The sequence below is a fragment of the Argopecten irradians genome, chromosome 16, assembly GCF_041381155.1.
Source record: "Argopecten irradians isolate NY chromosome 16, Ai_NY, whole genome shotgun sequence".
Classification (NCBI taxonomy): Eukaryota; Metazoa; Mollusca; class Bivalvia; order Pectinida; family Pectinidae; genus Argopecten; species Argopecten irradians.
In genome coordinates, this window is record NC_091149.1 from 9,824,536 (window position 1) to 9,838,540 (window position 14,005).

Consider the following 14,005-nt stretch of genomic DNA (forward strand, 5'->3'; position numbering starts at 1 on the left):
ATTTTTATTTTCTTAGAGCGGCGGCCAGATCTCGTGTAAGGAATAACAACTTCGTTGTCGGACACGCGCAAGGTGATCTTGCCACCTTCACTGTGGATGAGCTGAAGTTTTGGTCGGACTTCAAAACGGAAGAGGAAATCAAAGAGATAGGTGAGCATGCGCACTATGCAGTATGATCAAAGTCTTCACATGGACCATTTTGTGTTCTACAGTATTCGTTTCATTTAAAAGATTTTATATTCATGAAATAATCTATTATTGTTGGATAAATGTTGGCCCCGAGTTTCGGATACTTTTTTAGACTAGATGTTTGATAATAGACATTTACTAAGCCTATAAATGCTATGTACATTTACAACAGTTGTCTAACACAATCTAGTTCCAAGATCTTCGAATATGAAAACGACAAATTCAAAATAAGTTATAATGGGCTTTTTAAAATTATTTTTCAAAAACTGCAATCATTCATTTTTTTCTTCTCAGCTATAACCTTTGTACTTGAACTGTCTTCTCAAAAACAAAAGGTTTAATGTTTGACATTACTTATAACCCCTATATTGCCATGTTTCAAAGGTAATAATATGGCGTGTATGTTTTTACACCTTTTAGGCCATTTAACTTTTATATTCTCTGTTTTGTAGGACCAATGTACCGGTATTACTTCTCAATGGACGAGCGAATTGGAGATGAACTTATCGTGAACAACGCTTACACTGACATTAATGGAAATGTGGCCTTGACCCCTGGTAAAATTGGAAACGCCTTGACCTTTTACGGTGACGGAGGATACGTCACGATTGAAGACTTCGGAGAAACATGTTTGGGTGACGTCACTAAATGTTTATACGGATTTACAATCTCTTTTTGGATCGAATTTAAATCCCTTACTGGTGATATACCCTATTTTACCAGCGGGCCGAAAGGGTTAAAGATTTTCTCACGAGGCGCTAACATGCACGCTGAGGTTTCCAATGGGGAAGTAAAATGGTCGGACAGTTTTTACGGACTTAAGCTTGGCCAATGGCATTTCATTGAAATCACGTGGTCCCCCAAAATAGGATTATATATGTTTTTAGATTTAGAAATGTTAACTAGGCAAGCAACGCCGGAAATGGACGATTCATCGGATTCTACGCAACAAAACTTTTTGATTGGTCGAGCCGGAAGTGGAATGACGTCAATGAGATATCCAAGTGCCGCCATTGACGAAGTCGAGATGCATTATGGGGACAGATTTTCTCTTCTCTATCTCGATCTCATTCAGAGAGGTAAGACTTTGAAAATAATTGATATATATTATTTTTGCTGTTTGCCATTGTTTCATAATGTAGTAACGGATTGTTATCTGTTTTTTCATGGGTAGGTAGGCCTAGTAGTTATTACGTCACTCATTTTTGCGTTTTACGTCATTATTTAAAATAAAATCAAGCTTTTATTCGGCAGTTAACTTTTCTGTCTTATACGCACAAGAATGTTATTGGTCTTAATTTTTGAAAGGTTTTTCAATTTCTTCTACGAAATGTCTAAAAATAACTTTTGAATTGCAAATTGAAGTAAAAAGTTTTGTGATCATAGGATCACAAGATGTAAATGATTTTTTTTTAAATTTTGAATATTTTTAAATCAAATTTCTTTTTATTAATTTTATAATTTGTTTTGAAAAAAATAAGTGAATTTAAAGAATGACCATTGCTACTTCGTTGTTTGTTGTACGTTCGCCCGTCAGTATAATGTGACCGGGTGGGGTGTGTTGCTTGGTGTCTTCGGCGGCATGCTTCAATGATATTACACTATACAGGGCAACAGTTCCACTATGCAAGAAGACACAACACGAATACACCGCAGTCTCCCAAAACACGTACCTCGCACTTCACGCGCTGCATACTTCGGAGGCGGTCCTTGCTGTTGATAGGACGTTAAAATAATCAAACAAACAAACGTAAAAGCGATTAAATACAAAGCTTAAAAAACTCCATTGATATCAAAAGTTTTTCCATAAAAAGAAAAAAAAAAAAGGATTGGGTCCAATTATATTGGACGGGCTACCAACCGGCACCTATTCAAGGGCGCGATCCCACTACTGTCTGACACGGGGACTTCTGCCTGCTGTGTTTCCACCCTGGGCCGATTCGTCCCTCCTTAGACAACCTGGTCACACTGGGCTCCCCCGATGTGGCCATATTGATACCAGACTTAGCGCGGACGCCCTATCGATATAGGGGACCGGAGGGTAGGACCCCCGCCCTCAAACCGTCCACCAACCTCGGCCTCCAGGTAGCTGGATTACAGGAGCACGCCACAACTCCCGGCCGACAGACATCTCCACTAAACGGTCTCATTAACCAACCAAACTGGTTTATACTTAAATTGAATAATTTAGTAAAACATTCTAAAGATAACAAATGTGAATTTTTATAATTACATATTTTGTTTTAAGCATATAAGTAGAAATTCGAACTTTAAAACAATATGATCCAATCGATAGCATTGACACGTCACGAATGTAACATATGGTGTTATACAGGTGTTTTCACCTAATGGATACAAAAGGTTGGCAGACAGGTTGGGATAATTCTTAGAATAAGATACCGATTAGAAAGTACAAAATGTTAAGAAATAACATAAAAAATGAACCTCAATTCGATAGACATGTTAATTATCTTTTCTGGAATATCTACAATCGTTCCCAATGAACTTTGACACCTAGACATTCATATGAACTTTGACTCCTGTACATGTAGGCGAACGTCCCTCGGGGGTATATATACACTGGAGCATATGCATGAATATGAAGTATGTCGTTAATGTGAACACATTAGTACACAAATCGAACATGACGAACAACCCAAAAACAGGTTCAAGGATATATGAACGTGTTTTAATTAAAAGATACACATATAGTACATGAATGCATACAATGTGTATGTGTTTGTCTTAGGGTGCTCAAACCTGTCACATGCAGTGTGTGACGTCATCATTTACATATAAATAAACAATAATCAATTAACAGTATATATACATTACGGCTATCTTTACATACGTGTATATCAATTCTTTTAAGTTGTCACATTTCTATTTTGATAATTTTTAGTGACGATGCATGCATAGATTCCACGACACCCGTGTATGTTTACGGGTGAAAAATGCATGAGCACACCTGTGTCAACCATATGGTACATGTACATGTATATTCGTGACGTGTCAAAGGTTTGATCATTTTGTTTTAAAGTTTGAATTTCTTTTGATTTACATAGAATAAATTGTATAAATAAAGCAATGCATATTTGTTATCTTAATGATATTTGATTAAATTAAAAAATCTAAATACAAACCCGTTAGGTAGGTTAATAAGTCCGTTTAGTGGATATGTCTGTCGGCCGGGAGTTGTGGCGTGCTCCTGTAATCCAGCTACCTGGAGGCCGAGGTTGGTGGACGGTTTGAGGGCGGGAGTCCTACCCTCCGGTCCCCTATGTCGATAGGGCGTCCGCGCTAAGTCTGGTATCAATATGGCCACATCGGGGGAGCCCAGTGTGACCAGGTTGTCTAAGGAGGGACGAATCGGCCCAGGGTGGAAACACAGCAGGCAGAAGTCCCCGTGTCAGACAGTAGTGGGATCGCGCCCTTGAATAGGTGCCGGTTGGTAGCCCGTCTAATATAATTGGACCCAATCTTTTTTCTTTTTGTTTTAATTGCTATTTTGTTGATTTTATTTCAAAGCATCGTTCATCTTTGAAAAATCTTGACTTGAATATATATATTTTGCAAAGAAGAACTTTTAATTTAACTTCTATGCGCCATATGTGGTTAGTTATTTGCTATTTTCCGAAAAAAGACCCAAATGTTTGGGAATTAGTAGCCAAATTAATTAAGAAGAAATATCGAGGTAATCGAACGTCACTAAGTCTAGACTCAGATATTATATTTAACTTTTATTATCTTGAACTCACACTACCTGAACAAGTTGACATAAGTTATTGACATCGAAAATTGACTATTGTTTATCGCATAAGGTGTCGAACTAGAAATTTTTATGTGCATTTTTAGATGTTTGAAATATAAATATCGACTAGCATGTATAATGACAAAGAAATGCAAATTAAGAACATAGTAATAAAAGTCAACTTACTCATAGGATTTATATCTCGCATATAAATCCTTGACTTACACTAACCAACACGTTATCTAGAGATATTCTGATTTATTAAAGTTACTTCCCTTCAATCCACTCCGCCAGAACAGAAAAAACAGAAAAAATGTCCAATAAGTTTACCCACTTTCAGCAAATCACTGCTCCTCAATACTGATGGAGTGAATAAAGGGAAACAACCCTGATATACAGTATGACAATGTACTGAAGGCGAAAGACTGTTCGATAAATTTGCAAATACTGTTTTAATTAAACAACGGATCATTAATTTTCAGGGAAGCCAGCTAATTATCAGTTCGGAATGGATTCTAAACTTGGTGATCGTCTACTTCATCCAACTTTACTCATCGAAACCTTCAACCGACCAAAGTTGGTCAATGGTAAAATCGGAAAGGCCATAAAGTTGAACGGCGAGCAACAGGTAGTGGATTTCGGAGAAAAATCTTCCGAATGTTTCGGGAATCTAGATTTCTGTCACCATGGTATATACACATCGCTGTGGTTTAGACCGACGACCTTCAGAAATAATATGTATTTTTTCACCAGTGGACATAACGGCATAACTTTGAGCAACAGACGACGGAACTTGAAGGTCACAGCCGGTACATCGACCAGAAAATGGGAAACATCGACTGACGTTCTTGTTCCGGGAAATTGGTATTTCCTTGAAATTTCCTGGGATCCTGAAAACGGTTTGGAAGTTTTTGTTGACGAAGTTCCCGTTGCTAAGGATACGGACGCGTCGAGAAGAACGGATCCACTACCGGAAAGTTTAATTGAAAGCACCTTGCAGAACAAGATTTATCTGGGTCGTGGAAATGTTTACATGGAAGACCAGCAATATGGTAAAGGCACGTTCGATGAATTGGCGTATTGGTATGGACCACGTGACTATCTTACAGCGTTTGGATACCTACAGAGAGGTAAGAAGTCTATGATTGAGCTATAGGCAAAGTCATCTACATAGTTACAAATTCTTACTATTTTCGCGGGAGACTCACGATTTTCAATTCTTGTCTTCCGAGAAATTTGATCTCACGCATTATCTGACGATAATGTTGATTTACTACTCACACCAAGGCGTTGGAAATACGTATCGAGGCTTTATTGTATATGAAGTTTTTAAATTTTCGCAAGTCAAATGAGTTACCAAATCTGGTAAAACGTTATCAAAAGCAATAAAATATATAAAAGAAGTTCTATAAATTAAACATCATAAAACATCATATTTACATCACGACGCAAAATCTCCTTATTTGAACTAATAAAACCAAACCAGCAAAGCGACGACAAAACCCAATTGTTAGCGTTGTTTACTTTATAGATAATGTGAATTTACATTAATGTATTTACTTGTATTTTTTCTTTTGTCCCACAGGAAAGCCCACAAATTATCTTATCGATTTCCAGGACATGCGCCGTGGAAAACTTTTACATTCGGAACTCTATCTACCGACTTCCGGTTCGCCCATCCAGGTCCCTGGAGTGGTAGGCAGAGCCCTAAAGTTTAACGGTTTCGGACAATTCTTAGATATTGGTCAACACCAGACTTCTTGTCTCGGAAACTTGGAAAAATGTCCGAACGGCATCACGATTGGCGCGTGGATGAATTTTGAAGCTTTTGATGAGAATATGTATATCATGTCAACCGGAAAGAATGGTTTGCGCATGTTCCATAAAAATGGGAATATTTATGTTACGGTTGACCAGGACGGGAAACACTGGGAGGTCAATTTCCCACGTATGGAACCGGATACGTGGAACCACATGGAGATGTCCTGGCATCCGGATCATGGTCTGTCTATGTACGTCAACAACACTCTCGTGGCTAAATCTCGTTACACCAATGTACCGCTAGAGGTCGCCAGCTCCGTGCCTAATTTCTACGTCGGACGAGCCAATGATGGCGACTCTACCGACAGAGTTAACGATGCCCGTATGACTATAGATGAGATGGAGATCTGGTTCGGCAGGCGGGAAGAGTTACTGGCCTTTAATTACCTCTTACGTGGTAAGTATTTTAAGTTAAATAGCTTTTAAAATATTAAAACGAAAGTCGTAAATTACATTTGTACTTGTACTCTGTACCAGTTAAAAGACATTCTAGTAAACATATATTTACCAAGTATTTTTATTTTGAGCGAGAAATAATATTAACCTCATTGATATACCAATACATAATATGGATATAGCGATAATTATATTTAATTATAAAATCTAACATGTTTCACAGCTGCAATGAGTAATGTTATGTTAACCATGATACATGCATATCAAACAATCATAATATAAACTGTATATCTTAACTTTGAACGATAAAATAGTTATTTGTTTAACGCATTCAGTTCAAACATTTCTCTGTTTTCTGGAATAGATTTCGAGATTTTTCATAGGGCACATTGCCTTCAAAATGAGGTGTAAATATAGAAACAGTGCTGCTGTGAAATTGAAATGTATTTCATTCTTTTCAAAATTATACTTTCGTTGCTTTATAATACAATTTATAAACCACATTTATTGAACATTGTACACAAATATTTACCTTGTATTAATGTATTGATGTGTACCGACTTCTCGATGTTGTTCGTTATTTAAATGCCCTAAAAGTTATGTTTTCGTAACATTCATATCGACGAGATGCACATTTTGGCGCATGCGCTATCCACTTGCTCTGTGTTGCTGAAACGCTTGTATGTTCACTTCTATTAATCTCGTTTTTTATTCGTTGTTCGTTTTCATGTCATGTTTGTTGTGACGTCACAATGTTGTGTGTATAGATACGGACTAGATTGTTTTCTGATCGCGCTATGATATTTTTGCCGTAAGGTGGCGCTCTAGTGAAAATGATTAAGGCTAGCGGATTGATCAGTGTTCAGTTTCGGCGAAGCATTGATATTGTTGACTTTAGTAGACATGTGAATGGTGTTTTCTAGCATGATCGGTAGATGTTATGGAATGAAGTTATTTAGAGTTCATATAAACTGTTATTTGTAGAAAGGTATGGCAGACATAAGATATTTTTGGCAGTTTCAATGTCGCCGGTGCATGTCTTGATGATGGGTGATGGTGTCATGGTATCTACTTACTTGGTCTGCATGGTCTGTCTTTAGTGGTAGGCTATATGCATTGCAGGATGGTCAAAAGAAAACAAACGAAAAAGAAAAAAACCCTTTAAAAACAAAACTCAAAATAAAACAATAGAAAAAAATAATAATGATAAAACAATAAAAAAAGATAAATAAATAAAATAAACCCATAAATAAATGTATCTTTTTGCGAATGTCGAATCATCAATGCATTTGAAACTTTCTCTTTTTTTGCATTTAAAAAAATGTTTTGTAAGACCATCCTGCGAGTGTTTGTCAGTTATATGATGCGGTACGCTATTCCACAATCTAAAGTGATTTGTTCTTATGATTTTATTATCATATGGATTTCCTACTGTCCTGTGCTCTATTCCAGCTAACTAGACGCACAATACACGACACGTTTAAAATGTCGTTTCAATCAAATGCTCCAGTTAGTTTTTCTGGGCATTATTTGATGTCCAAAGAATGTTTTAGAGACTATTGTGTTATATTTGATAATTATAAATTGATATTATAAATCTCAATATACAGTCAACATGTTTTGGACACGCTGTTGACGATTGTGGAATTAGCTTTCCGGCTTCGATAGTAGTTATTCATAGTTGAAGCATTTCCGGTTCCTTTCTGTAGAATCTCTCTTTAGATATCTATCTATATGGGTGGTTTGCATCTGCATGATATTTCTTGATCTATTTTTACAAGATTTCTCGTCCTTTCAGAATTCCATAGGAGGAAGTCTTTGTGTAATATGTTGTTTTGAGGGACTATTTCTAGTGTAAAAAAACTCTTGTCAGGAGTTCATCTGTGAAATCCATCATGGCGGAAACATCACTTCCGGTGTCCTAGGTAGAGTCGTTGTTTGTATGTCAATCAATCACATGCCTCCATTTTAACATTTCGCATGCTGTTTTTGTTATATACAAGAAACCTTAGATTTATAATCCATAGAAAATCGATCCAATTTGTTTTGTTTCTCCACTTTCATTTTCCTAATAGTTAACACATCTATCATTTCCTTTGTAATATGCTTTTCTAAAACCTTATAATAACCAAACATAACCTCTATCCTAAAAGCAAATTTTCCTACATACTTTCATGTTTTCTCCATTTGTACGTAGAGTTCTGTATACTGTTCATTAGCTTTTCAGTTGCTTTATAATATCTTGCAAATAATTGCTTCAGCACCCAAAAGCTTAAAATCAAACGCGTATTACTCACATTATTCACATCATTACATGAAATGGTGAACATCTAGAAGTTACCATAACGATCTAATCCTGTCATCAAATCGCCGATTCATTTCATCCATTGATGTTGCCAAATGCGGACAGCATACGATTCCACTTCTTTGAGACATACCAATGGTAGTTGCTATATATTTCACGCATTTTGTTTAGCGAAGAAGCAATGGATTGCTTCGTTGGAACTGTTTGGCAAACAGACCCTGATCAATGATTGGTTTGGTGTTGATTTCTGTTTCACGACATTTGATACAGTAGTCATTTTTATAAATATGGAATCAGCCAGGCTGCGTTTGTTGAAGCAATGAACTAGGACCAGTACATGGCAATTAGTGACAACTAATACAACATGTGTATAGAAGGGAGGAATAGTTGTTGATATAGACAACTTCAATATTACATTTTCTAGTTCAGAAAACTCATTTGAATTTATCAAAAGATTAATTAAAACATAGGAAACATATAGCAAACACATAATTGGTATGCTACTCCCATGAACAATTGTAGTATTTATATCCCTTTGGATTACTAGAAAAGAAATATTTTTCATGGCGCTGCGAAGTGTAGTGTAAGCGATTGTGTTTTATATTGTTTTTATTTCATAAAATCCGTTTCACATTATTTGGACGTTTATGAAACTCTTCTCATGTTAATTTGCGTGTTTTTGTGGTCAAACTCTATTACTTCTGATGAGAAATCTGACCCTTAAATATATAATTTGTTTGTTCATATCAGATCTAACTCGGTCTTTATTACAAAAAGTGTGTAAATGTATATTTAAAGCTTATTTCATACATGTGCCACAGCAGGAGAATGGTTTCATAATACGGCCTCAATAAAAAACGAAAACAATAGAATCAGAAATGGTATTAGGTTATTAGAAATGACCCAATATAGGTAGGCGTAGTTTAGTGGATCCCGAACCTTTAGGTACAATACCCGTCCCATTGAGGAGGTGTTGACAGGACAAGGTAATAGGGCAGGAGTGGGTTTAACATGGCCATTGATGGATCCAAAGGCCTTCATAAACTCCAAATACTGGAAATTTCCCACCATTGTTACATGCGCGGAACCCCTTAGGAAATTTGGAAACTTCTCTATATAGTTCTTTAGAACCGCCACTGATGACTAACATTACCTAAGTTGAAAAGGAACATTGGACATGAGAATGGAGCGTATGAAACCACTAAGTAGCGAACGGAGGATTACTGAAATGCTGTTTGGAACTAAAATTACCTTTGAAAATACACTTAAGTTATTTCCAATAACATTGTTTAATTTGAACATATGTTATTTAATGAATTACTTATACCTGTTAACATTTCAGTTAAGAGAATTCTGCTATTTTTTATTTTTCTATTCTTGATGGAATGTATGTTTAAGTAAAGAATTACAATAGTTACGTGTTTAAATTCAAGAAAATAATGTAGATTGAGATTATTACTCAAAGAGATTATAATTCCATTTTGCATATTAAAATCTAAAATAATAATGGACTTAGAAAGGATATTTTATGTTAACACTTTAAACAAAAAAAATATTGTCATAGAGAAAAATTGAATTTTAGAATCGGAAATGTGTAAACCGTCCTGTCGACTCCTCCATTAGTATTAGTGTTGTTATTTATTTATTAACATGCATGTGGATGTTTATGATTGGTGGGTTTTCACGTTTCCTACAGACAACATTCCTCACGAGACTTTCTCCATGGAGGACGAACAAAATGGTATAGTTCGTCACCCGAGATATACTGTTACTTTAGCAAATGGCGCCAGGATAGTCCCGGGCAAAATCGGAAACGCCGTCTCATTGGCTGGAACCGGAGAGTACGTGGATCTTGGTATCCCTGACGACAAGTGCTTGGCGGACATCAACCAATGTAAAAACGGCCTGACGATGTCACTTTGGATAAAATCGCGAGAACTTGTGGATGGGTCCTATTTTGTCTCAGCGCCATCTTATTCTTTGTTCTACCGGGACGGTAATTTGGTCGCCAAGTTCCACTCAGACGGGAAAACGTGGCAGGTGACGAGTCCAAATTTCCAAGCCGATAGGTGGCACAATGTCGAGGTGTCATGGACACCTGAGAAAGGATTATCGCTTTATCTAGATGGCAGAAAAGAGGGTGCCACTGCCACATGGACGCAGAGTCAGAATGATGCCACCTACGGCAGCAATGTGTACGTCGGAAGGGAACAACGAGATGAACCAGCGAGAGTTAGCGCCCTTGTGGATGAAATACAGTATTGGTATGGTCCAAGAGACGAAGTCGTCAGGGCCGGACAAATAGGAGGTAGGGGAGATAACTACATATATACAGAACGGTCAGTATGGTGAATGATAGAAATAACTTATCGTTCTTTATTAACTTACATATATATCAGATTCTGTTCTTTTCAGCCAAGGTTGCTAATGATCGTAGTTTTCCCCTAGAGTAATTGACTCCTCCAAACAAAATATCTACAATTATAAGTATAATTGTCCCAAAACGTATGATTGCGTTTGAAAAATAAAATTGAATTTAATTGGGCATATTTTAAAGGAGGTACTGTATTAAGCTGTAAGCCCCGTTTATCGGTCTTATTTATATTAATATTTTGCTGTTTTCGAGATTAAAAAAGACACAAAAATAGACATGGTTATGCAACCTTTAAGCCTGAAACTCATTCGTATCTCAGGATTCCTTACAACAAACATTTTCGGAAAATTTGAATGCACTAAGATAGTTAGCATATTTACAGTAGTTACAAATTAATAAACAAAATGTCCTCGCCCTCGCAAAACTTTAAAACTCTTCGGAGAGAGAGTATTAACCATAACCTTAACAAAAACGCACTCGGTAATGTCGAATGAAGCATGTCAACACATTTACTAGTATAATCTATTTATAGAAACAATATAACAATATATAATGAAATTTTACCTATATATGGGGTTGAGGTTAATAGCGCTCTCGCGATCAAGGCGTTTACAATGATCGAGGTAACGTTCCTGAACTCCCGAAAAATAAGAGTTGGCAGTATGTTAAAGATACATAGGTAATCAACTCGTTACATTGCGCGTATATTCCCTTCCTTTATATGGAATGTTTAATGTGATATAATTGAGACGACCCAAATCGAAATTTCAATATCGTAAAGCCGGTTATTTTCGCGGGTCGAAAATTTCGCAAATTTGGTTTCAAACGAGAAAATCAACGAAATTCACTTTTTTTGCGAGCATGCTTGAAGAATTCATTTGAATTTTTCTATTTCATATTTTTTCACTGATGAAATTTTCACAACTTCGCCAATGATCGTCAAAATCGCGAAAACTGATCCCCGTGAAAAATAATGGCTATACGGTATACTGTGACTGGGAATGATTTTATCCAGCGCCTTTCACGTTGTCATGACAGCAAAAATATAAGGAATGAATATAATGGTATTACCTTATTTAGGAAAATGTCGATATTTATAAAAAAAAACCCAACAAATTGTGTTGTTTATGTGTTTGTTCGTATGTTTTCGTCTTTGTCCTTTTATTGTTTAATTTGTTAGGTTTTCTGTTGATCTTATCAGAAATTAAGTCCTAATTCATTAACTGTACGTGTTTTAACAGAGTTTATTGAAAACATTTACATTATTTATAGATTTAATACGAGTTATCTAATGTTTCGCATGTATAGGCAGAAAAATTACTGATGTTTTTCTTGCAGAATTTTTGAAGCATGAAGTCATACCATTCGACCGAGTTATCAGGATACAAAACGGTACCTCAAACATTGTCCTCCCAACCAGAACAATCCGTCTTCATGAGGGCCCAGTTAGAGTTCAAGGTCAGCACGGGAGTGCTATCAGGGTCAACGGCAAAGGTCAATATCTAGATCTCGGGGATGACCTGGTCTGCAACGGGAACCTCGAGACTTGTCCGGAAGGTGTTACCATGGTGATGGCGGTTAAACCGGAAACGTTGTTGAATAACATGTATTTCTTTGACAGTTTCCCGTTGTCAATTTACTATCGAGACGAGAAGCTGTACGCCACTGCGAGAACACCCACAAGGTCGTGGACGGTCTCGGCGCCAGGGTTTAATACGAACGAATGGCATCTCGTTGAACTCTCGTGGCACGATCAAGAAGGTAAGACACAAAACGGGAGGAAGGTTATGAGAAAAAAAATCACCGGTCTTTGAGGATTACAGAGAGAGAGATGTCCAACTCTGTTGCCTCTAGGCTTACTATGAGATACCCCATGGGTGGATATAACGTCAGTGATAGTTTATTTCGCTTTCAATACCAATACTTTCAAGTGATAGCTTTTTACTGTTCGTAGTTTTTAAGCCTTTTGTAGCGATTTTGTTTCGGCGAATTTTTAATGCACTTAAACTATAACTATAATATATATACATGTATACCTAAAGAGTTCCCGGCGCAAACAATTATTTGTTTATTTATGTTGTTTATAACTATCTTGAAATCGCTTTACTTTGTTGAAATACTCAATATTCGTTTAATAAGTTTATCTTTTCTATATTCACTAATGTTTTTGAGAAAAAGTATTGTATTTTAATATATTGTTTTGATCCACCAAAAATAGACCTGGTAAGTGTACCATGGTATACAGGAATGTTACTTTCTGATCATGTGATTGAATATATAGCTGTTGCAACAACAAAAATGTTTGAATGTTTTAGTGTTCTTTGTAATAGTTTTTCTTTGAACTTCCGAATCCTTTCAGGACTGACGATGTATTTGGATGGTGAGAGAGGAGGTTACCAGTCTTTCGGAACCCCTCAAGATGAGGTTCGGGAATGGAGCAGCAAAGCTTACGTCGGGCGGTCCCTATCAGACATGGTGAGGGAACGCTATGCAGACGCTACTTTTGAACGCATGGACACATGGAACGCTAGAAAAGGATACCTGCAATCATTTAATATCATACCAAGAACGGATGTACTTCCTACCGAACGCACCGCGGTGGGACCAGGTGTCCCTCCCATTGACGGTAGTCCTATCAACCCCGGTATTTCCGGTGGTGGTATTGGTACTTTCGGCGGAATCAATGTGATAACGGTAGGTGGCACTCCGATCAATCCTCAGCCCGATCGGGGGTCGATAGTGATCGAACTCGAAGGTGACCTCAGCGTCGAGAACAGACGACGACCACAGCCGCCAGTAAATACCGGAAGCGGAAGTATCATTAGCCCACCTCGGCAACCTCGACCACAAGTGGAGTACATAGAAATTACAAATCTTACCGGAGTACATTATATGAATACTCCGGCGCCTCGCCCACAGCCACGCCCTCAGCCACGCCCTCAACCACGCCCACAGCCGCAGCCTCAACCCCAGCCTCAGACACCAGGTAAGATAATGCTTATTTTCTCTCATTCGATGCTCTGCCTTTAGTGCAATGATATTTTTAAACGTATTAGCTTATGGAAAAAGGGAAACTTTTTGTGTTGATTTTATAAGAGTAACACAAAACACTTCAGGTTTGCCATATACATGTAGGATACATAAATATGGATCGATATAAAAACATGAA

The 14,005-nt window shown here is 37.1% G+C and overlaps 1 protein-coding gene across 3 annotated transcripts in view; it reads left to right on the forward strand.

The window, feature by feature from the left end:
• LOC138310338 (uncharacterized) overlaps positions 1–14,005 on the forward strand; it is a 91,976-nt gene that overhangs the window by 37,241 nt on the left and 40,730 nt on the right. For 2 of the 3 annotated variants that reach the window (XM_069251516.1, XM_069251517.1), the window contains exons 4-10: positions 17–150; positions 642–1,268; positions 4,423–5,070; positions 5,526–6,158; positions 10,159–10,770; positions 12,175–12,597; positions 13,196–13,822. In XM_069251516.1, coding sequence (XP_069107617.1) covers positions 17–150; positions 642–1,268; positions 4,423–5,070; positions 5,526–6,158; positions 10,159–10,770; positions 12,175–12,597; positions 13,196–13,822 — 3,704 coding nt within the window. The remainder of the gene's footprint in view (positions 1–16; positions 151–641; positions 1,269–4,422; positions 5,071–5,525; positions 6,159–10,158; positions 10,771–12,174; positions 12,598–13,195; positions 13,823–14,005) is intronic. The other variant, XM_069251518.1, reaches the window with a different exon arrangement.